The sequence below is a fragment of the Nymphaea colorata genome, chromosome 7, assembly GCF_008831285.2.
Source record: "Nymphaea colorata isolate Beijing-Zhang1983 chromosome 7, ASM883128v2, whole genome shotgun sequence".
Taxonomy (NCBI): Eukaryota; Viridiplantae; Streptophyta; class Magnoliopsida; order Nymphaeales; family Nymphaeaceae; genus Nymphaea; species Nymphaea colorata.
The window spans coordinates 15,608,295-15,628,787 of NC_045144.1; the positions used below are offsets into that span (position 1 = coordinate 15,608,295).

A 20,493-nucleotide genomic window follows, 5' to 3' on the forward strand; every position below is an offset into this window, starting at 1 on the left:
TTCTTTGTGACAGTGAATCACGATATACAACCCCTCTCTAAAGGGTTGGAACGACGGAAAACAATCCTTATATTTACGTTGGATAGGGTTTTGGCCTTCAACCAGACTAAAACTTCTCCCCGCTCACCCAAAGGTCGACATTACCTACGAATATTCGTATGTTTTGATATCCAGACAGACCTCCATGACTGCGGCGGCCATAGGAGAACCTGATCCGCAGCCTTCTTTGTAAAAGAAGGCCATTACAAATTTATCTCTTTCCGTCTGTTTACAAATTTATCTACCTTTCTGTTTGTCTTGGTTCTCTTGGAAAGTCGGGCGTATGTCTGTCAATTGTTCTTACAGTTTCTGCTTGCCTCCCTGGTCCCACGGCAGTGACAGAATGCGAGACTGCACAAACTACGGCCACGCAAATAGTTTGCTGAACCTGTCCGGAGATCATTCCTCTTATCCTAAATCTACCAATGTGGTGTTGATCGTGACAAAATCTACCAATGTGGCTCTCACAATCAGGACGCTGCTTCCTTTTCACCCTTTTTCATTTTCTTGTTCCCTTCCCAGATCAGAGAGAGAGAGAGAGAGAGAGAGAGAGAGAGAGAGAGAGAGAGAGAGTCATACTGCTGCTAAAATTTGCCATAGCATTTATTTCCAAACGTTAGGTGCCAAGAAATGTGGAAAGGGTCTTCTCTCGGGTGGGAACTGCTAAAAGATTGAAACGCACAGAAAAATGGCAAGAATTCTTGTGAGTCCTGTTCCTTTTACGTCAAAAATCGGCATACCCACCATTTCCAGACCCAGCATTTCTTTTTCTGCTGTGGAGTCGCTGCATTTTCGGTCCTCGTTCTCGAACAACACATTCATGACGAGGTCGTTGGCTTCTACAAAGCTAAGAGCATCAGGTTATGCCTCTCATCTTTCTTCCTTTCTCCCTTGTATCTTCTTCAGTTTGTTTTGATCTTGCCTCTTGTGCCTTCTACCTTAAGGGTGGATTGAGCCTGAAGTTTTGACTTGTTGTTTCCATTGGCGCAGTTGGTACCCAAGAGTTTGTTGTTGAACCTGCAACCAATGTTAAGTTTCCAACCTCACTCACTGTACCAGGCGGCTTCAACTCTTTGACATTGTTGGGAACAGGTAGCAGAGACTATTTTTGTCACGGTTAATTATGTCCAGACATTGTCTGGTTCCTTAGTGTGAGGAATATCTTGCTGTTGGTGGTTCTTGGTTGATTTGGTTCATACAGAAACGTAAGGAAGAGGGGTATTGGAACTACCATAAAATGATTCTTCGAATCTGTATTGGTTAACCTACATAGTTGCACTATCCTCCACATTGAGTTTATCAAGACAAAAAAACAAAGTCAAAAGGAAAATGTGTTCTCCACTAAACAAACGACAGATTTTTCGGTAAAAAACAGACTACATATAGAACACTTGGTCGGCTGCTAGGAAGAGCCATCTGATATACAGTTGGTCATAGATTGTTGAACCTTCCTTTGGATGGACGATCCTTCTCTCTGGAGGGGTTCAAGTTTAAATGTTAGTAAAGAAGTATTTAATTGTATTTAATTGATTGAGAAGAATAAGAAGCGATGGAAAATGGTGGTTTTCTATAAATACATAGCCACGTTTTAGTGTTAAGAGAGACCACTTTTCAAATTGAGGTTGCCAACGAATCGTCCCTTGATTTGCAAAGAAGTTTTCATGGAACCATGAGGAAGGAATGTGTGCGATACTTGAACATGAACAGGCGCTGCCCTCGATTGGTGGTGCTAAAAAATTTACAACCATGAAATATGTATTAACTATGACGAGAAATTATTGAGCATGTTAAAGTATAATAAATGATATAAAATGAGGGTCTTAGTTGTTATTAATCTTTTGAGTTTTTGGTGCATGGTTTTTTTATTAACTGCACAAAGGGATGTGGTTATTGGTTTCACTAACTCATTTGAACTAAAACTCTAGGCTATAGGGAGAAAGTCTTTGCAATCATCGGAGTGAAAGTTTATGCAGCCGGCCTATACTTACAACCTGCTACAGTGGGAGAACTATCAGCTTGGAAAGGAAAATCGGCCACTCAAATTGAAGACGATGGCTCAATTTTCAATTCCATTTTTGAAGGTAAAACGTGCAAATTTTGCTATGAACTTGATTGGAGTTATTGAGAAAGAGGTCAGTTACATCTGTGGAATATGGATTATAATCAACAGCACCATTGGAGAAAGCAATTAAGATAGTATTAGTTCGTGATGTTGATGGCAGAACATTCTGGGATGCTCTAAACGATGCCATCTCACCGAGGATCAAAACACCGACCCCTGTTGATGAGCTTGCACTGTCTAAATTTCGTGAAACCTTTGAAGGGCGGCCACTTAAGCAAGGGAATGTTATTCTTCTCACCTGGGTCCAACCATCTCAAATGCTTGTAATGCTCTCTCTCTCTCTCTATCTTCCTTCGTCCCTCCCGTTAGTTTTCAAGGATAAATATAAACGTTATACATACCGGAAATGGTTGAAGTCCATATGACAATCTTGAAGATGTAGTTTCTCTTTATTTTTTGGTACTCGACAAAAGGTTGCGATATTGTTGAAGTCCACCTTTTCTCTTTAGAAACTGGAAGTTGGGACAGTGTTCATTGATTTGGAAAATCCTTGTTGCCAATTGCTGGATTTTGTATGGGCGGTGCACTGGGTGGTAGTTACCAAATCCTGTTTTTAAATCCTGTTTTTTGGTACACGGTACAAAGATACAGGTGGCATGCAAAACTTGCCTCTTCCCTTCAATGCATAAAACTGATTTCTCAGTGACATTCTCCTTCACAGCCACCAGGAGGCATTTTGTCCATTGTTTCACTAAATGCATGAACTTTTGTCCTTGCTAACAACTCAACCTTTAAAATGTGGACCAGGTCTCAGCTTTTGACGATTGACTAACAGCAGATAATCTATGTCATTCTTGTCTGCAGGTTTCTATTTCAGCTGATGGTTTACCTTTCAATGTTGATGCTACCATCGATTCGACCAATGTTTCTTCCTCACTATTTTATGTTTACTTTGGGGAGTATCCTGTTTCTCCTTCTCTTAAGAAGTCAGTGGCATCCGGTCTGGCAAGTTTAATATGAATTTTGTGTAGCCTCGATGTAAGTGATGTCCTTCCTCTTGTTATAGCTGGTCAAAATTTTGTTTTAAGATTTTTTGGAGTTGAACACGTGTAAACTTGTGTTTTTATGACATGTTTGACTTTATTCTCCTGCACTAAAGATGATATTCAAGCAAAAGTATTCATCTGGAGAGGTTATGACCATTACAATAGTTTCAAGGAGAGTGGAGTTTGCACGGCTTCCCCATGTTGAGGCAGTTTATTTGTCTATAAGAACAAAAAACATAAACAGAACATAGATGGTGAACATATGCATTTATTACCATCTATTGTGTAAGGCTAATAAGGGAAACAAGTTGTGTTTTTTGATGAGAATAACCATCTGACTCTCTGAGGGTTTACTTCGACACTCGTTTATGTGCACTTGATAGTAGCTATAGTACTATGCATCTGAACTTCGAACCAATTGTGTAAGAGAGGGTGGTGCTAAACTGCACCATAATGTTCAAACTTCAAACATTTTCGGAGCTTAGCTGATTCTAGGAGGATAAGCTGATTTATGATGAAATATAAGTTTATAAAGGTGTTCAAGCAACAAGTAATTGTATCTCTGTTAAGGTTACTGTTGTTGAGAACTATGTTGTCAATGGGTGCAGCAATCATGTTCAAGATCTATAAGCATGGTGCTTGATGAAGCCTTGGCATAGTATATCTCATCATATAGCCCCAGTTAGCACCATATTTATCAATGCATAGTAAGAACATAAACCATATTTAACCAGAGTTAGATCAGATACTCAGTTGCTAAGTTTTCATGCGTCTGATATCTACTGGTATGGTAACAAATAATGTACAGAGATAAGTCAGAGATTAGGTGCCAGTCTTTCAAAAATTTTAAGTCCTACAACCAGTCAAGGAAATATGTAAACACCTCTGCTTAACAGCAATACTGAACTCTTTGCATTGTGATCATATTCAAGCATTGAAAGACTCCTTATTTGATTTGATCTGCTCCAACATTTTGACAACCTCACTCATGGTTGGCCTCTGAGATGGATCTGGTTCCAGGCACCTGAGTGCAATATCAAATGCCTGCTTGACTTCCTCCATGGGAGAACAGGCTAATCCGTCATCTATTGCATATTCTTCCCTCTTGCTTTCTCTGACTGCTCTCACCTGCAAAAACATTATTAGCTTCTCAATGATTAATTTCACACAAACAGTTAAAAATCCATTTCCTTTGTTCTCTTAATGGGCATGAAGCATGCAATAAATTTTTTTTTTTTTTTGGTTTCAACTAGAAGTCCAACCAACCCATGGTTACAAAAATGCATCTTTATAAAAAAACCCAATAGAAACGTTTTAAAAATGAAAACGACAAAAAAACATCTTTTTCTCATTTTCTTTAAGATTCCAAAATGTTTGCATTTTTTCACATATTTATTGCATTCTTTTCTTATTATTTTTATGTCATTTTTTGCTTTAATTTTAAAAGTCAAGTTACATTGTTTATTTTCATTTCTATCATTGCTAAAACATCATTTTTATCATTTTATCAAGTTACTTTTTATGTTTCTTATTAGTTTCATTTATTTTACTTGTTCCTAAGTTTTAGGTTTTTTCTTTTCTAAAAAGATTACTGAATCTTTCCTGGGATTTTTAATTTTGCCAAAAGACACCCGAGAGAAACCTTGCTGTTTAAAATCTGTTAATGATATTTGCGGCTATGGTCCAACCTATGAATATCCACCTAATTCTATCAGTCTGTAGATTCTTGACCAACAGATGAAGAAAAAAAAATTTGTTTGTTATCTCTTCCTTTTCTTTTCAGCATTCATTTCAATAAGGTATTGCTCTCTCTGTCTATGCCTCTCTCCCTCCTTCTCTCTTGCTGACACCTTATACTTTATAGTTAACTTCAAAGGAAGTCACCAGTGCAACACTGTTTTTTGAAATTCAAGCTCAGAAGGGCTTATTGTGAAAGCGCCGATCAGTTCTCACAACAAAACATCTTCAAGTAGCATAACCATTGAAGAAAAGTTTCAAAATACAGTTACTATATAATTATCATCTTTAAAATGAAATCTAAAGTGTATAAAGAAGAACCAATAGAAATGATAAGAAAGTCATTCAACCCTAAATTACAATTTTTTCTACAAAATAAAGTAATATCAGAAGTATTGCTAAGGAAAATGTTTTCAGAGGGATAAAGACATGAGAAAAAAAAAGTAGCTCACTGGTCTCAAGAGCCATGAGAATGGAAAGTCAGTTTTATGTGGCATTCGAACAACTTTCAATTAGTGAAACTAGTGAACTTGTCTATGTGTTTGGATCAAAACAACACTTTCTGAAACTAAGGCAAATCGGTTGTCAGAAATTGTAGGTTAACTAACAAGCTTGAGCCTAACATGTTAATGAAACTAATTTAAGCCTCAGTTTGTGGGACTCAAATTGTTGAACCAAAACCTTCGATGGATCTGAGCTTATCTTGAATGAGAAACTCTTGGTTTCCAATGTTTGTTTCACTACTTAAAGCAACAAACGTTAGGTCCCTAGATGAAATATATTGTATATATGCAAGATTGTCCACAGTGGTAGTTGTCACTTTTGTACAGCACAATTTCTATTGCTATGGTTAAAATTCTTTCATGAAACCAATTGGATGATGAACTTCAGAGAGAAAGATGCCTCCTAATGAGAAGCTCTTTATGCTGCCACCAAGTTTTCTTTCTTTTTGTTCCTTAAATTTTTCTGGAGGGCTTCCAATTGGCTGAGATCATTGCTCCTTTTACCAGCCGGCCAGCCTTAAGCTGTCTTTGGATTTAAGGTCCTTCAGGGACACCACATAAATGTGATCTAAATTTACTTTCTGCACCTTTCCATCTTGGATTCAGTGTTGACCAAGAACTAAGTTTTCATGGTTTAGGTTTAATGTGACCAGACGTGAGTAACCAAATTCTTTATTTTTCTGCTGGATTTCTTGCTTGCTATCATATGTTATTCTGACAGATCATAGAAGCTTGCTTCGTTTTGTAGTGGTGTCAACTGTAATGCTCTACTGTTATTTGTTTGTACAGATAATTGACCTGACACGCCTCTTCTGAATGATCTCAACATCCAGTAAGATGTTTTATGTCAATTTTGTCAGTCCATTACCATGTGGCCGACCGGAAATTAACTAGGTAGGACACACAAAAAACAAGAGAGCCTTTTCTACTAGTTTTTCTTTCATAGACTAGAGTTGTTTGGCATGGAGCTTTAGATGTTACCCATGTTACGAGCTTCGTGCCTTCCTCTATAAATGTTTCATCTGTTGGCCTCTTTCCAGTCAAAAGCTCAAGCAGCAGGACACCAAAGCTGTAAACGTCCCCCTTCTCAGTTGCTCTTCCCGTATCTATGTACTCTGTTAAGAAGAGAAAGAAAGCAGATGAACCGCTGGTTATGGTTATGCAGGAGACCATAATGATTAGGCATTTAAGTTGAGATTTACCTGGAGCTAGGTAGCCAAACGTGCCTGCTACAATGGTTGATACATGTGTTTGGTCTGGATCCATTAGTGTGGCAAGTCCAAAATCTGACACTCGAGGCTCCATGTTTTGATCAAGCAATATGTTGCTAGATTTGATATCTCTATGAATTATATGAGGAATGCAGTCATGATGAAGGTATGCTAGCCCACGAGCTGATCCTAGTGATATTTTATACCTTGTCGGCCAGTCCAAGGGTTTCCGGTTGCCAGATTTTCCTGCACCACATTTGCAGTTTAAAACTTAGAAACGAATAAAAGAGTATAGAAAAAGCAAAAATAGAAACTTTAAAAAGTGAAAGCAAATAGAAAAGGAGGATTAAGGTCATAATTTGAAAGAATTACCATGAAGTAGCGCATCTAAACTTCCATTTGGCATAAGTTCATATATCAGAAGGTTGAACTGTGGAGCAGTATAATACCCATGAAGAGGAACAATGTTTCTGTGCTTGATATCACTCATAGATTCAAGCTCCCGCTCAAACCCACGATCCCTCTCCACGCAGTCCCTGTTCAGCTTCTTTACCGCAAATGAGATGTTGTCATTTATGATAAGTTTGTAAACAGTGCCATAACCTCCAGATCCAATGATGTCTTTGGTTGATAACTTCATTGTCTTTTTGAGGAAAGCCTCAGAGGTAAGTGACCGCATGACTGACGATTTAAAGATCACCATTTTCCCACCTGTTATGCAAAGTACTCAGATCTGTTGTGGCAGAGTTCTCAAACAGAAAAATGCTAGAGATAATGTGAGATTTTTCACGTACCTGATATTTTATCCTGGAATACCAGTCTCTTCTTGCACCATCTCAAGTAAAGTAGCACTGATATGATAATCTTGGAAATGATGAATGCCACACAGCATATTGTTATGTAAAATGCTAGTATTCGAGCGTTTCCCATTCTGCTGATCTACTTTTTGCATACAAACACGAACAAAACAATTTCAACTGTCAAAATTGCTGCATCCGGTGCTTTCTTCTGCTGTTTCTCCAAGATTCTTGTATGAAACTAAGTACTCTTGTTGCACCAGTTTCTTCTGTTGGCCCAAGAACTCTGTCAGGAATACACAGTGTCTTTAAGCTGAACTAAGTGATCTCTGTTTGTGTGTGACTGAATAGGTTGATAAATATATGACTGAAAGATGACGAGACCAAAAAGGCTATGAGTTTGAATATTCAACAAGAAATGTGAGAAGACCTCCTCGTCATATAAATGGCCAATCGTGTTCTTCTACAGGACAAGCAGCAGACATACATGTGAATCAAACTTACAGATGGAAGAACTAATGAGAAGGAATGGAAAGAGGAAGTACCATCATAAGAAAAATGGTCAATGTATTGAGCAAAGCATGTCCTGGACTGCTGAAAACAGACAAATTTTGCTTCCAAACACCAATTCAAGGAAGTTCAAAAGGTTCATGTACAGAAGAGAGAGAGAGGTGTGAATGCGGCCGATAAAGTGCTAGTTTGTCATTACTTTCAACTTTTGATACCAAAATGTCGGGCAGCCAATCATGGTTGCGACCTGCGATTGTCTATGCATGAAACTCGTGCATGTGGATCCTTTTAGAGAAAGTCAGATGTGGATTTCAAAGAAAGTCATCTGTGTTCTTACCAACGTGTGTAAGGAGACGTGGCACGAAGATGATGGCTTGAGATGTCAATCTCTCTTACCTACTTCACGACGCGGTTCATGTGAATCGTTGTTGCCTCCGGGACAGCTTTCGTTTAGGTGCTCACCTTTGACTATTCGTCTCCAAAAAGAGAAAAATGCTCATATGTTTTTCAGTTTTCTTAGTTTCTTAAAATATTTATTTAAAGGAAACTGTCTTTGGAGTAAAATCTCTATGAATAATACCCTTATACTTTTAATCTTTTAGGTTGCTTCGGAATTTAGGTGAACCTATACATATTTTTATCTTTTGCCATCATATATTTTTATCTTTTGCCATCATTTACATGTCAGAGGACCTTTTAAGTGTAAAAGAGGACCTTTTAAGTGTAAAAGTAACTATGAGATTTGAACTTTGAACCCTTTAAGTGTAAGTCACCTTACTGCCCAATTAGGCTATGATAAATTTCAAATATACATAAACCTCAAGGTACATTATATCATCTTGCAAGGTCCAAAGCTCTATGGTTTTCAATACTGCTCTTTCAAGTAGAAAAATATATCTTTACTTTCTGAAAAAAATGTAATATTGTTATTCAATTCAGTTGATTTTTAACTAAAGACTGGAACTTCATCTTGGATTCTTGATATGTTTTTTCCAGAAAACAGACTCTTTTTTCCCCTTCACATATTAGCCTCAATTTTGCTGACAGTGGCTAAGTTTACTTCACTTCGTAAAATACGAAGCTTTTGTATGTTTCAGTATTATTCCTTTCAATTTGAGAAAAGTTCCTCACCTGCCATGCAAAAATTAAAGGCAACACTTCACTTTAACTGATCATTTAATGATGGGCAGCAGATTACTAAAGTAAACTTGCATTCAACAGCTATTTGCCAAGTTGGGGTTTGAGCCACGAAAGTGAAATTAATTTAAGGCCCTCATTGAAAATTATCACTAAAAAGATATATATATATATAACTAAAACGCTACTAAAATTATCACACACACACACACACACACACACACACATATATATATATATATATATATATAAACAAAGATCTTTTTTTTAGTGTGAAATACAAGAGGGCAAGTTGTGATGCAACACCTGAGAGATGTGATTCTGACGAACTGTAGCATTCAATATTAGACCTAAAAGAGAGTTTTCTGATTGTAATGTTGCAGAAAGAGGCTGCCATCGAGTGTTTTATCACCTTCACATGTTTTCTGTGGACTTCATAGATTACAGCTGACTCGGTTTAGATCAGGGCATGTGTCAGGAACAAAATATCACCGATATTTTGGGAAAAAAAATCCTTGTTATCCAAATGCCGTCTACTTAACATTTACATCACAAATTTGTATTTTAAATGTCAAAAGTTTTACTTAACTTGTTATTGGAGATGTCAATGAATCCAATTTGAATTAGATGTACTCTTTAATAATCTGCTTTTTCAGATATTCATATAGTTCGAATTGAAATTTCTATCCCAATAAAACCGAAAACAAATTTAATACCATATCGCGGAATTCACTATCTGATTCCAACTTTAGATTCACACCCCCATTTGGATTTAACTTTTAAACTGAATCCAAACTGCATTAGGACATGTTAAGATAAAACTTTTAAACGTTTTGGCATTAGAGATAATATATTTTCTTAAAATTTAATCTGGACCCTAATCTTGATCTGATCGGCTATTTACTTAAGTCTGAATGATTTTTAATGTTTCAAATCCGATTTTTTAAAGTGGTTTGATTAGATATTTGGTCTAAATCGAATTTATTGGTATGCCTAGGTGGCACAAGTGAATTAAGTAGAGATTGGACTTGCTGTCTGATCTAGTAGACTTAGAAAAATGTGATTATAATTCTATCTAAATCCAACGTCAAAATTCAAATCAGAATCCCAATACGACTTTTAAAGCCAACCCAAACTTTATTATAATATGTTAAGAACCAACTTTTGAAATGTATGGACATTAGATATAGGATATTTAATTAAAATTCAGTGCAAATCCAAATCTGGTTGAGTATTTATTCAAATATGAATCCTATTGAACGCAATTTTCTAAATCCGAATCTAATCCAATTTCTTAATTAGTAGAAAACCATTCCGTGGTGTTCACTGGGTCCAGCAATTAGCACAAGGAATTAAATACCAGTTGAACGTGAAGGCAATCCCATGCATGTGATTCTGTGTTAGCAGCTATGTGGACACGAGGCAGGAGCAAGAACCACTCTCTTTTGTGATCATGGAAGTGATTGTGAGGGATCGGATTCGGATTAGATATATCTTTAATCATATCCGCTTTTTTGGATATTCACATATTCAGATTGAATAAAGAAAACTCATATCCGAATCTAAATCCGAAATCTGATTTTACAACCCGAATCCAAACCGAATCCAATTTTTATATTTATATCCGAATCTGAATTCGAATTTTGAACCTAACTTTGCCAATTTCCAAAATTTAATAGCATTAGATACATGATACTTGCCTAAAAATGAATCTGATCCGAATCTGATCGGATATTTATGTATATCCAAATCCGATTGGATGCCATTTATTAAACCCGATCTGAATTCTTAATTGGATATTAATTTTTTAAACATATCTGATTTTTTCGGATCGGATTGGTCGGATTTAACTGACTAGCTATGCCATGGCCCTCGGGGCAATTTCTAGCCCTAGCTTGACTCAAGCCCACACATGAGCATTGCTCACCATGTTCATCTAAGTTTTTCCGTTGCCATTGCGCCAACCCCTTTAGAGATCGAAAAACATTTTGAGTATACCTCTCTTAACAACAAAAACGTAGACGTTTCTGCTAAAAGTTTTATCTGCAAGGTGGTTTTATGTTAAAAGCTTTATCTACAATCCAAAATGCAAGCAACACGTAAAACCAACAAATTTAAACACATAAAATTACAAGTGTGATTTGTAGTCCAGTCCATAAAGAATTGATGCCATCTGAAAAATTAAAGCATGGCCAAGAAAATGTGATTACTCTATCAATGGATGGAGAACAAGTTTTTACATGAAAAAGAAATTTTGCACTTTATCAAATTAGCTGCATAAATCAGATCTAGTGGTCAAATTTAATTAAAAATGCGATTAATATTGCTATGACAAGATCAACACTTGCACATGAAGAAAGGGATTGGTAATATCAGCTAAAATTATACATAGAGTGGATATGGTGCAGGCAAATATTCGGATCTCACCCATTCACAACCCAAAATTTTACTATATATATATATATATATATATATATATATATATATATATATATATATATATATATATATATATATATATATATAAAGAGAGAGAGAGAGAGATGTTGATACTCCAACTCCTTGTTTTATAGATTTTATAGTAAAATAACAATTAGAAAGCTCAACGGTTTTTTGTGAAATATATCTTTGTATTGAGAAAACCATATTTCTGTCGAGGAAAAGGCGAAAAGCATATCATTTTTCATTTTTCCAAAGTTAAGCAATTCGCATAAATCTTGCAATTTCACACTATGAAGGTGAGCTCTTTTAAAAGTGAGAAGTTGGGGTTTCAAATAACCTCTTCATTGGTAACTTCACTTGTTTCATCTGTGCATCCCATCAGAAAATGAATCGTTGCAATATCATGTAGTTAGATATCATATATGAAGATACGAAGCATTAGATCAAGATTAATTTGGAAGGGTTGGTGATTGTGGCCTATGGAAACCTTTAATTTACTGACGTTGGTGATTGTGGTTTAAGTGGTTAATGTATGTAGTAGTTGTGACATGCATGGCATTTCCAATTCCTTGGTGGTATATAGTTATTCTTTGGAATTAGAAATAAAGGATTGGAGCCCGTCACTGCCAGAAATTTTTCATGAGGGGGGCCAAAATTAAGTTTCTAAATTTTGACTAGGGTCGAAATATCATTCTTCAAAATTTTTATAAAGAACAAATAAAATTTTCTAAATTTACATGTAAATTTATTTTAAAAAAATTTTGAGGTAAGGACAGGGCCCAAGCGGGCCCTACATTGGCTCCGCCCGAACTGGTACGCAGTTAATCTTCATTTCAAGTGTAGAAGCGTCAACTTCTTGTATTAGAAGGAGGGTCAGGTGACATCCCAAGGAATTGAAAATTTACCTTATATCTTAGGGAAACAAGAGGTTGTGTGGGAGCTTCGGTTCTCTGCTCGAGAGTCAAGAGTGGGTCTTCTCCACTCACCCGGGAATAAAGGTTTGGAAGTTACTTCCATACAATTTAATTGAAATAATTTGTAATATTTTGAATGGACCAATTGAAGAGGAACCTTTATTTGCTTTGGAAAGTTTTCATTTAAGCAACCAATTATACTTCAAGTTTGAAAGAAGTCTCACTTTTTTTTAATCTCTTTATGCATGTAGGCTTCACTTCACTTCTGGCAACAGCTCCCAGCTGGGAGCTCAGTCTCTAGAATGATCAAATTGATTGAAGTTAAAGCATAGACAAGTGAAGAAGCACTTCAGCTTTTAACTTGAAATAGCAATGTATGGAGGTGTAAATTTCCTTTTTTTCCTTTTTTGAAGATGGAAAGCTTTGGAAATCAAGCCTTTATTTGTCCATTCATAAAAGTTTAAGAAAGTAGGCTTGTTTATAATAGTACCCCTCATGCCAATGTAAAAACAATCTTGAAGACGAAAACATGTGTAAAGTATTTTGTCTAATTCTTCATATTTACTAATTTATAATAATTTATGCAGGCCATAAGAGAGAGAGAGAGAGAGAGAGCCGATAAAATGGAAATCAATACCAAAATTTGAGAGAGAATAGGGAGACAGAGTGGCACAATCACCCAACTGCAAATGAAGGACGACGTCGCAGCCGAATGACAAAATGTACATCCCCCTGCACAAGACAGGCCACAAACTCCGACCAGAGAGAGAGAGAGTTTGTCATATTTTTGTGTCTTCTTATTTTTTGAGGGATTGAAGGTACAAAGCTTTTTATTTTCCTTTCTCTTCATTGGACAACTAAACACCCTTACTACCCATCTTTTCTTCCCTTGGATTCCCTCTACCCATATTTTCATATAAATCGACTTGAGAGGATCAAAAGCAAGTTTTTACCTAAATAAGTTGTCACCACCTTTTATTACAACCTACCTCCAATCAAAAGCTTACAAAATTTTAATCCTAAAATAATGTCTTGGTTCCCATTTTGTCTATGACAAAAGGTTGTCCACTCTTAAAAGTAAGCATGGGCTTTCGGCGGGCCTGACAAGATAAGGAGTTGGGCTCGGGCCAGTCCGATACCTAAAACCCGGGCCTGGGCCTGGCCTGACACTTAAAAATTGAGCCTAGCCTGCGCTTGGTTCGATTAATTAAAAAATATATTTTAAGATAAAATAATATATAAATATAATTAGTTATAATAAAATATTATAATTATATATAAAAATCAATAAAATGTATATTAAAAATATTATGGAGTCCACCCAAACCAGTCCGGTAACCTTTTTTTTGGGGGCCCGAGCGGAGCCGGGTGTCCTTACTTAAAAGGAAACTAGTTTAAACTTTCAAATAAAAAGAATGTAGTTACACAAACCTATACTAACAAGCTTCAATCTTAATATATATATATATATATATATATATATATATATAGAGAGAGAGAGAGAGAGAGAGAGAGAAAGAGAGAGAGAACAAGAACCAATCTACTTGACCTCATAATGACACTCTAGATTTCAAGAACAATACTACTCCTCAATAGACCTCATACACTTCAGATTTCAAGAACAATACTACTCCTCAACAAGAAACACCATCAAGATAGCACATCAAGAATGGAAACCCAATCCAACTGGTTGCGTTAAGAGAGAGAAAGAGAGAGTGTCAAGAGAGAGAAAGAGAGAGTGCGTTTGTGTTATACAAATGTAGGCAGCCTGCACTTGAGAATGTAAATGAGTCCGACGTATCAAGTCATGGACTCGAATTTGGATCCATCTAGTGAGATTTGAAAAAAAAATTTGTCTGATTATTAAGCTGGTTCCAATTCAGCACTCAGTTTCATAACCAAATCTGAATCAGGAATATGAAAAAGTGATGTATTTACATATATATAAGTGTTGGGTCCAAGTTGGATTTGCAGAAATAACGGTTTGAAGTTGAATTTGAAAAAAAAAAAAAAAATCTTACTAATCCAGTCGAATAAAAACTGAATCCCATCCAAATGGAAGCCACATATCTACATGGACGGCTCGAATCTGCATGCTACCGACCACATGCAGTTGGACGGCCCACACACGGTGCAGTCCAACTTCATATCCCTTCTATATTTTCTGGCCCTCATTATTCATTCTACCTTATTTCGTCTCAGTCCAATCTTTTTAACAATATTCTCAAAACCTGCCTCAAAGTTTTGAGTTCATGCACGAAAGGTTTAGGGTCAAAGCATACTCTTTTGTTCTTTTTGTTGAATGACCTTAAACGCCCATCAGTCAATTTTACTACCTGTACCGTATGTCGTAAATAGTTGGCACTTTTCACGATCGTAAGTGAGCCAGTACCATCCAATTTTTAGATATTATGAGTTTTAAAACATAATTAAAATATTTTTAATTAAATGAATTTTATGAATTAGAGTGCAATTAGGCCTCATGTATTGGTGTGCTTTTTTGCATGTTGAAAACTGAATGCAGAAGTATTTTTTAAGGTTTTGGAGATGCCAATAGAAGGATGGTTCAAGTGTTATGCTCGTAAGAAGGGTGCACATTAAGGTCCGCCCCTTTCTTAAGTTTGGGCATCGGGTTGGGTACCTGTCTCGACACGAGCCTAGGTTCGAACTCAAAAAATTGAACGTTGGACAAGCTCAATAAGTTGTTGGGTCGACTTAGGTTAACCTGACTCAACCCAATTCAGCTTGATAATCTTAATACGATATAAAACCAATTTATCGTTTGGAAGAGGTTGGAAGGTCCTCCATTTCCCTTGCATTTGGGGTCTTAGGTTGCGTCTAGTACTAAGTGGATAACATACTATCTTGATAAAACACTCCATTCTTTTGCATTTCAGAGAAATATTAATTTATGAAAATCTAAGTAAAACCTGCCATCTATGCATACCATGCTCCTCAAGTTGGTAAAAACGAAAATGAAAAAGAGCGGACGCTTATAATTTAATAATTTTTTAGTATGTATCGGCATAATGGTAACCACTGGGGGACGTTACCGAAATTATTGTCAAAAGGCTGTGTGAAGCAGAAAATTTCATATACGAACAGTCGCGTGCGGACAGATCAGGAGGGCGGATGAGGGGGTCCTTTCCGGCCGCTTCTCTCTCTCTCTCTCTTCTGCCTGAGAATTTGCAGAGAAAGAGGATCATGAAGTAGGGGCGGAGCCGTAGGGGTAAGCTCTATTTCTTGCTCCCTTCTTCTCCTGAGATGGTGATTACTGATTATAATTCAAGCAGACACACCGATAATGTCTTCTTCCCTTTCCTCTCCTTCCTTTCCCACCCGTTCTTTCTTTTTTCTTCCTACTTTTTCCCACACTTTCTTAGGCCTCTCTCTCTCTCTCTTTTTATTTGTTTCCATTCTTCTGGTGTTCATTGTGGATATTTGCTTTATCATTATCGATCATGGTGGTCTGTTAACTACATGGCTGGTCGTCATATAATCATCAGCAGTGTCTTGCCGTCAGTGCATTGACGCGTCAAGGAAGACCAAGTTGCAGTATCGTGTGTCCTTTGCTCAGGCAATATTCCCCTCCGCTTTATCTCTCCCTTTTTGTGGGGCTTAGCGATTACCGATACACTTCGTATACCCGAGCGCCATTAAAAAATTTCTTTTGTCTCTCTTCTTTCTTTACTCTTAAAAAGCCACGCCTCTCTGTTCTCCCTTTTCTTGTTCTCCCCCTTCTTTTGGCTTCCTTTTTCTGTTCTTTCTTTGTTTTTCATCAATTGTTGCTTTCCCTTGAAGCTTTGTTTCCTTTTCTCTTTCTTCTTTTCGGTATTGGTTTTGTTTCTCGGGATAATTTCTTGCCGTTGTGTTTAGTTTTTGGGGCTTTTCTTCTTGGTTTGATCAGTTTATTTCTTGGTTCAGTTTGGTTAGTAGGGGGCCTCTGCAACCATGAGTGCCGAAGAGCTCCCCAATGGCGGAAAGAAAGAGAACAGAGACGAATTTGGCGCGAACTCTAACGGGGATGTGCTGTCCCCCCCTGATCAACTTGTTGCTCAGAAAGACCGAGAAATCGAAGAGCTGAAGAAGAAGTTAACATCTCTTGAGGCACAACACTTGGACCTGCGCACTCTGGTCGAAGAGCAGACTTTCAAGATGATGTCTGCCATTGAATCGAGCGAGGAATCCGAACGGAGGGCGGCTACAACTAGTTTCAGGTTGGAAGCAACACTGGAGGAACTCGGCCGAGCTAACTCTACTGTGGGTGATCTCCAGCAGGAGCTGAGGATGCTCAAGTCAGTGGCTTCGAGGGCGACTGAACTTGAGACCCAAGTCGCGCGCCTGCAGCACGATCTGAACATCGCCATGAACGAGAGGGATGAAGTCTCGACAGGGTTTCAGGAGATGAGAAGCGCATTTGAGGCCATGAAGAACACTGCCAATGCAAAGGACTCGGTGATTAGAGGCCTCAAATATGAAAGGGATTCCTTGAAGGAGCAGAAGGAGGAGCAGGATCAGAAGTTGGAAGTTATCATGAAGGAGTTGGAGAAGAGCTTGCTCGAATCGAAGTCCAAGTTGGAGGAGGAGAAACGTTCTCTGGAGACAGCCAACGACAAATTGAAGTTCTTAGAGGACAAAAGCAAAGATCAGGAAGAGAAGGTGAGGTCCCTTGAGACTCAGGCAAGACAGAGTGAGATCGAGCGAGAAAGAGCCGCTCAGGTTTGTGCTGAAAAGCAAGTGAAAGTCGGTCAGTTGTCTAGGGAATTGGATGAATTGAGATCTCAGTTGGAGAAATCTTTGAATGAGAAAAGGGCAACTGAAGAGCAATCTATGCGAAATGAGCTAAAACGGAGGGAAGAAAATGAAATGGTGAGGAAGAAGTTAGATATTGAAGTGGAGACGTCCAGATCGAAGCAGGGGGAGATAATGGCGTTGGAGAAGGCAGTCAGTGAGCTTAGTTCTAAACTGGAAGCGACTGAGATGGAGAGGAAAAGCCTGATCGAGAAACTTGAATGCAGTGAGAATGGCGCTATCAAAGGAATCCCTGTCCAAGATGATCTTGGGAAAATTTTCTGGCCGGCAGCTGCAGTAGCATCTACCGGGACATTGGCAGCTGCTGCCTTCATGGTCTATCTCAAATACTCTAGGGAGAGGTAGGCAGTTTCTTTACCCTTCTCCTGGGTTTTTTGAGCATGTAACATTTGAAAGAGCTATTGTGTATCTAATAGCAAAGCAGTATATTGCTTGAACTAGAAGTGCTGACTAACTAAAGGGTTTGATTTACTTCTTCAAGGAAACTGCTAGTATTATTGATATTATTATTGATATTTTTTTTTGGGGTATCAAAGGTTGTTTGAGGTGAATGCATGTTACTTGGAACTTAATACAGTCTAAGTGTTTATAGCTAATGATGAGCAAATTTGAAGATTGAATCATTGTCTAACTAAAGGTTTATATTTATAACTAGTGTTGTTTGGACAGAATTTTCTGTTCCTTTTTTACTTTCTTTTTCAAATATACATTATACCCACACCTCTATCTAGCGTCTTTTGGAATTCTCGAAAATGCTTGCATCGTTATGGGTTATGGAAGTGGAACTGGTCTTTCTTTTAAGTGTATCAAATTACAGCGCAGCTACATGTCACATAGGTGCGGGGTGTGGGTGTCGGAGTGGCACATCTCAAAAATTTAGGTGTGGCGGTGCGGCGATGGTATTTATTATTATTAATAATTTATTATATATATATATATATATATATATATATATATAGATATATATATAATATGACAAAAATGGTCTATAAACCACAAAATTATCAAATAATAAAATCAAAATTGCAATTTGCAAATCATGACATCATTATCAATCATCAATTCAACAAGAAATATACTCTAATTTTGAGTTTCCAGTTCATACTTCATCCATCATCAATCAGAGTGGCTGCTCAACGAAACATGCCATCTCTTTCAAACTTATTTGAATAGTACAATTAAAATAAAATAAAATGAAAATTTGCATTCACCTGATTAATCTAATACACAATCAGTCATATGCACATGACAAACAACTTACAATTTACAAATACATGCAACATTTACCTCGAAATTTGAATCCATTCTGTTTGATTCTAATAGTTAGAGTAACTTTTTACGACGGATTACTGTCATCAAACGGATGACACTAAAAGAATAAACATTCAATATTAAGATATAACTAAGCACAATAGACAAGAACTAGAAAACAAAGGTTACAGCCTTAGTATTATACCCCGGTTATGTATTTGGCAACCTAGCACTTGCAAAAAAGGACATTTGAGCATAACTAGAGTTCAGACATGAGTCGAGATTCTTGTCCATCTTTCGATTAGAAAAACACAAAGCACATTTGATGCGAGTCAGGTGCGCATCCAGATATGACAAAAATGGTCGGGTGCAGCTGACCACACCAGACTTACCTTGACTATGTATGGGTGCGAATCCAGGTCGCACCTGCACCTGCGTAAAAAATAGTGAGTCTCTGTGACTTAGCAGCGTAGTATTGATAATGTAATGTGAAACCGGTCTTCCTGTAAGTGTATCAAATTACAGCATGGTAATGATCATGTGAGCTTTAGCAGAAGAAATAAATTGGAGATGGTGCTAGTATTAATCATTTTGAAAGTTCTTGCCTGGTTAAGAATATCGCATTGTTCCTGCTGTTGTCACCTAGTACAGTATTGATTATATGAGCTTTAGCCGAAGGGTAATTGGATGACTAATGATCACTCTAGACTACTTCCATGTCTATGAACAATTCATATTGTGATCAATCTCTCCTGCAAAGTGTAAATCCAAACTTCAGCTTTTAAACTTCTGACTCGAGCTTTCATCGCGGGCCAACTGTTCCTAAATACTACATATGTGTGCTTTTGTCTTGCTAGTGACCACTTTCGGACGGAACAAATACAATTGGAACTTGGAACAAGAATATTAACTGCCTACATAAACTATTGATGAAAATTGTTGAGACACACTAAGAAGCCTGAAGACATAGAGCAGGTTGGATTACAAATCATATAGAGTCCTAAATTCTGGTCCTCCATTATTGGAGAAAAAAAAATTCAACTTTCTTACTAAACTATCATATTTGAGCTTCATCATTTAAACCAACTGGAATCGTGGGGCGCTATCTGTTGAAAAAGTATCTGTATTCCGCAAGTCGGCTACTACTAACGGTGCAGACAAAGCCACATACCAGAGGTCAAACGAAGCACCTCTCAAGCTTCAACTACAAACTCAAGCTTAACCATTTGTAGCTCATGGAGCTCAACTCTGGCGAGGGGGAGGAGGAGGAGGAGGAATAGGGGGGTGTGTGTATGTGTGTGTGAGAGAGAGAGAGAGAGATCCCAAGCCCAACGAGAAAATGACAGTGCCTATTCTTACTCTTGGAAATTAGTCACTGCTTGTCCCTCTTAGCCACACTGAAGGTTGGGGGGTGGGGGGAAGGGGATGATGGTACCTATTGTCCACCTTTGGAAAATAGGCACTCCTTGTCCCTCAGAGCCAGAGAAAGACAGAGAGCTTTCCCGAGCCCAATGGAAAAGGAAGGCCGATGAAGAACTCAGAGAGAGAGAGAGAGAGAGAACAAAATGGAAAATTCATTACCAAAAGGGTGACAAGGTTCGCAAGTTTACTAAAACAACCAATAGCAAATACAAAGAGGAGAGAGAGGTGCCCTGCACAGGAGGCAGAGAGAGTATACTTTTGCTGCATAAAGGATCAAATTTAAATGAGCTTAGAGTCAAGTTCTTAAAGCTCTTGAATTCATTAGTTACTCTTGAACTTTGGCTTGAGCTCGACTAATTTACTAAATGAGAGCTTGAGTCAAGCTCACGTAGCTGCGCCCATTCATTTCTAGCTCCTACTAAAGCTGACAAAGGGTTGATTAACAATATCCAGCACTTTATTTTCTATCAATAGGGTTTGGGAAAATGCACGTTGTAAGATGCAATGTCAGCCTTTCACAGAATGGGTTCTTGGAGTATTGGTCTTATCGCCAAAATTGTGCTTATACGATATGATCATGACTTGCAGGCAGAACATTGCTTTAAATGGT

The 20,493-nt window shown here is 37.5% G+C and overlaps 3 protein-coding genes across 7 annotated transcripts; 2 read left to right on the forward strand and 1 right to left on the reverse strand.

Moving 5' to 3' along the window:
• Positions 1 to 176: 176 nt before the first annotated feature.
• On the forward strand, positions 177 to 8,140 carry LOC116258149 (fatty-acid-binding protein 3, chloroplastic). Of its 4 annotated transcripts, none has more exons than XM_031635295.2 (6): positions 187 to 899; positions 1,030 to 1,131; positions 1,965 to 2,120; positions 2,210 to 2,424; positions 2,966 to 3,139; positions 7,747 to 8,140. In XM_031635295.2, exons 1-5 carry the CDS (start codon positions 728 to 730, stop codon positions 3,119 to 3,121), a joined length of 801 nt encoding a protein of 266 aa, XP_031491155.1. In that variant the 5' UTR covers positions 187 to 727; the 3' UTR covers positions 3,122 to 3,139; positions 7,747 to 8,140. The 4 variants fall into 4 exon arrangements, with proteins under 4 accessions (XP_031491157.1, XP_031491155.1, XP_031491156.1 ...); XM_031635296.2 differs by lacking the exon at positions 7,747 to 8,140 and adding an exon at positions 6,177 to 6,308; XM_031635297.2 differs by lacking the exon at positions 7,747 to 8,140 and having other exon boundaries at positions 177 to 899; positions 2,243 to 2,424; positions 2,966 to 3,277.
• On the reverse strand, positions 3,416 to 7,740 carry LOC116258148 (receptor-like serine/threonine-protein kinase At1g78530). 2 transcript variants are annotated; one of them, XM_031635293.2, is made up of 5 exons: positions 7,393 to 7,740; positions 6,971 to 7,309; positions 6,590 to 6,844; positions 6,369 to 6,502; positions 3,416 to 4,275 (listed from the first exon to the last, which is right to left on the reverse strand). In XM_031635293.2, exons 1-5 carry the CDS (start codon positions 7,526 to 7,528, stop codon positions 4,075 to 4,077), a joined length of 1,065 nt encoding a protein of 354 aa, XP_031491153.1. In that variant the 5' UTR covers positions 7,529 to 7,740; the 3' UTR covers positions 3,416 to 4,074. The 2 variants fall into 2 exon arrangements, with proteins under 2 accessions (XP_031491153.1, XP_031491152.1); XM_031635292.2 differs by having other exon boundaries at positions 6,369 to 6,844.
• Positions 8,141 to 15,488: 7,348 nt separating the features above from the next.
• Positions 15,489 to 17,716, forward strand: LOC116256963 (peroxisomal and mitochondrial division factor 2-like). The gene is made up of 2 exons (XM_031633518.2): positions 15,489 to 15,627; positions 16,323 to 17,716. Exon 2 carries the CDS (start codon positions 16,350 to 16,352, stop codon positions 17,553 to 17,555), a length of 1,206 nt encoding a protein of 401 aa, XP_031489378.1. The 5' UTR covers positions 15,489 to 15,627; positions 16,323 to 16,349; the 3' UTR covers positions 17,556 to 17,716.
• The last annotated feature ends 2,777 nt before the right edge of the window (positions 17,717 to 20,493 follow it).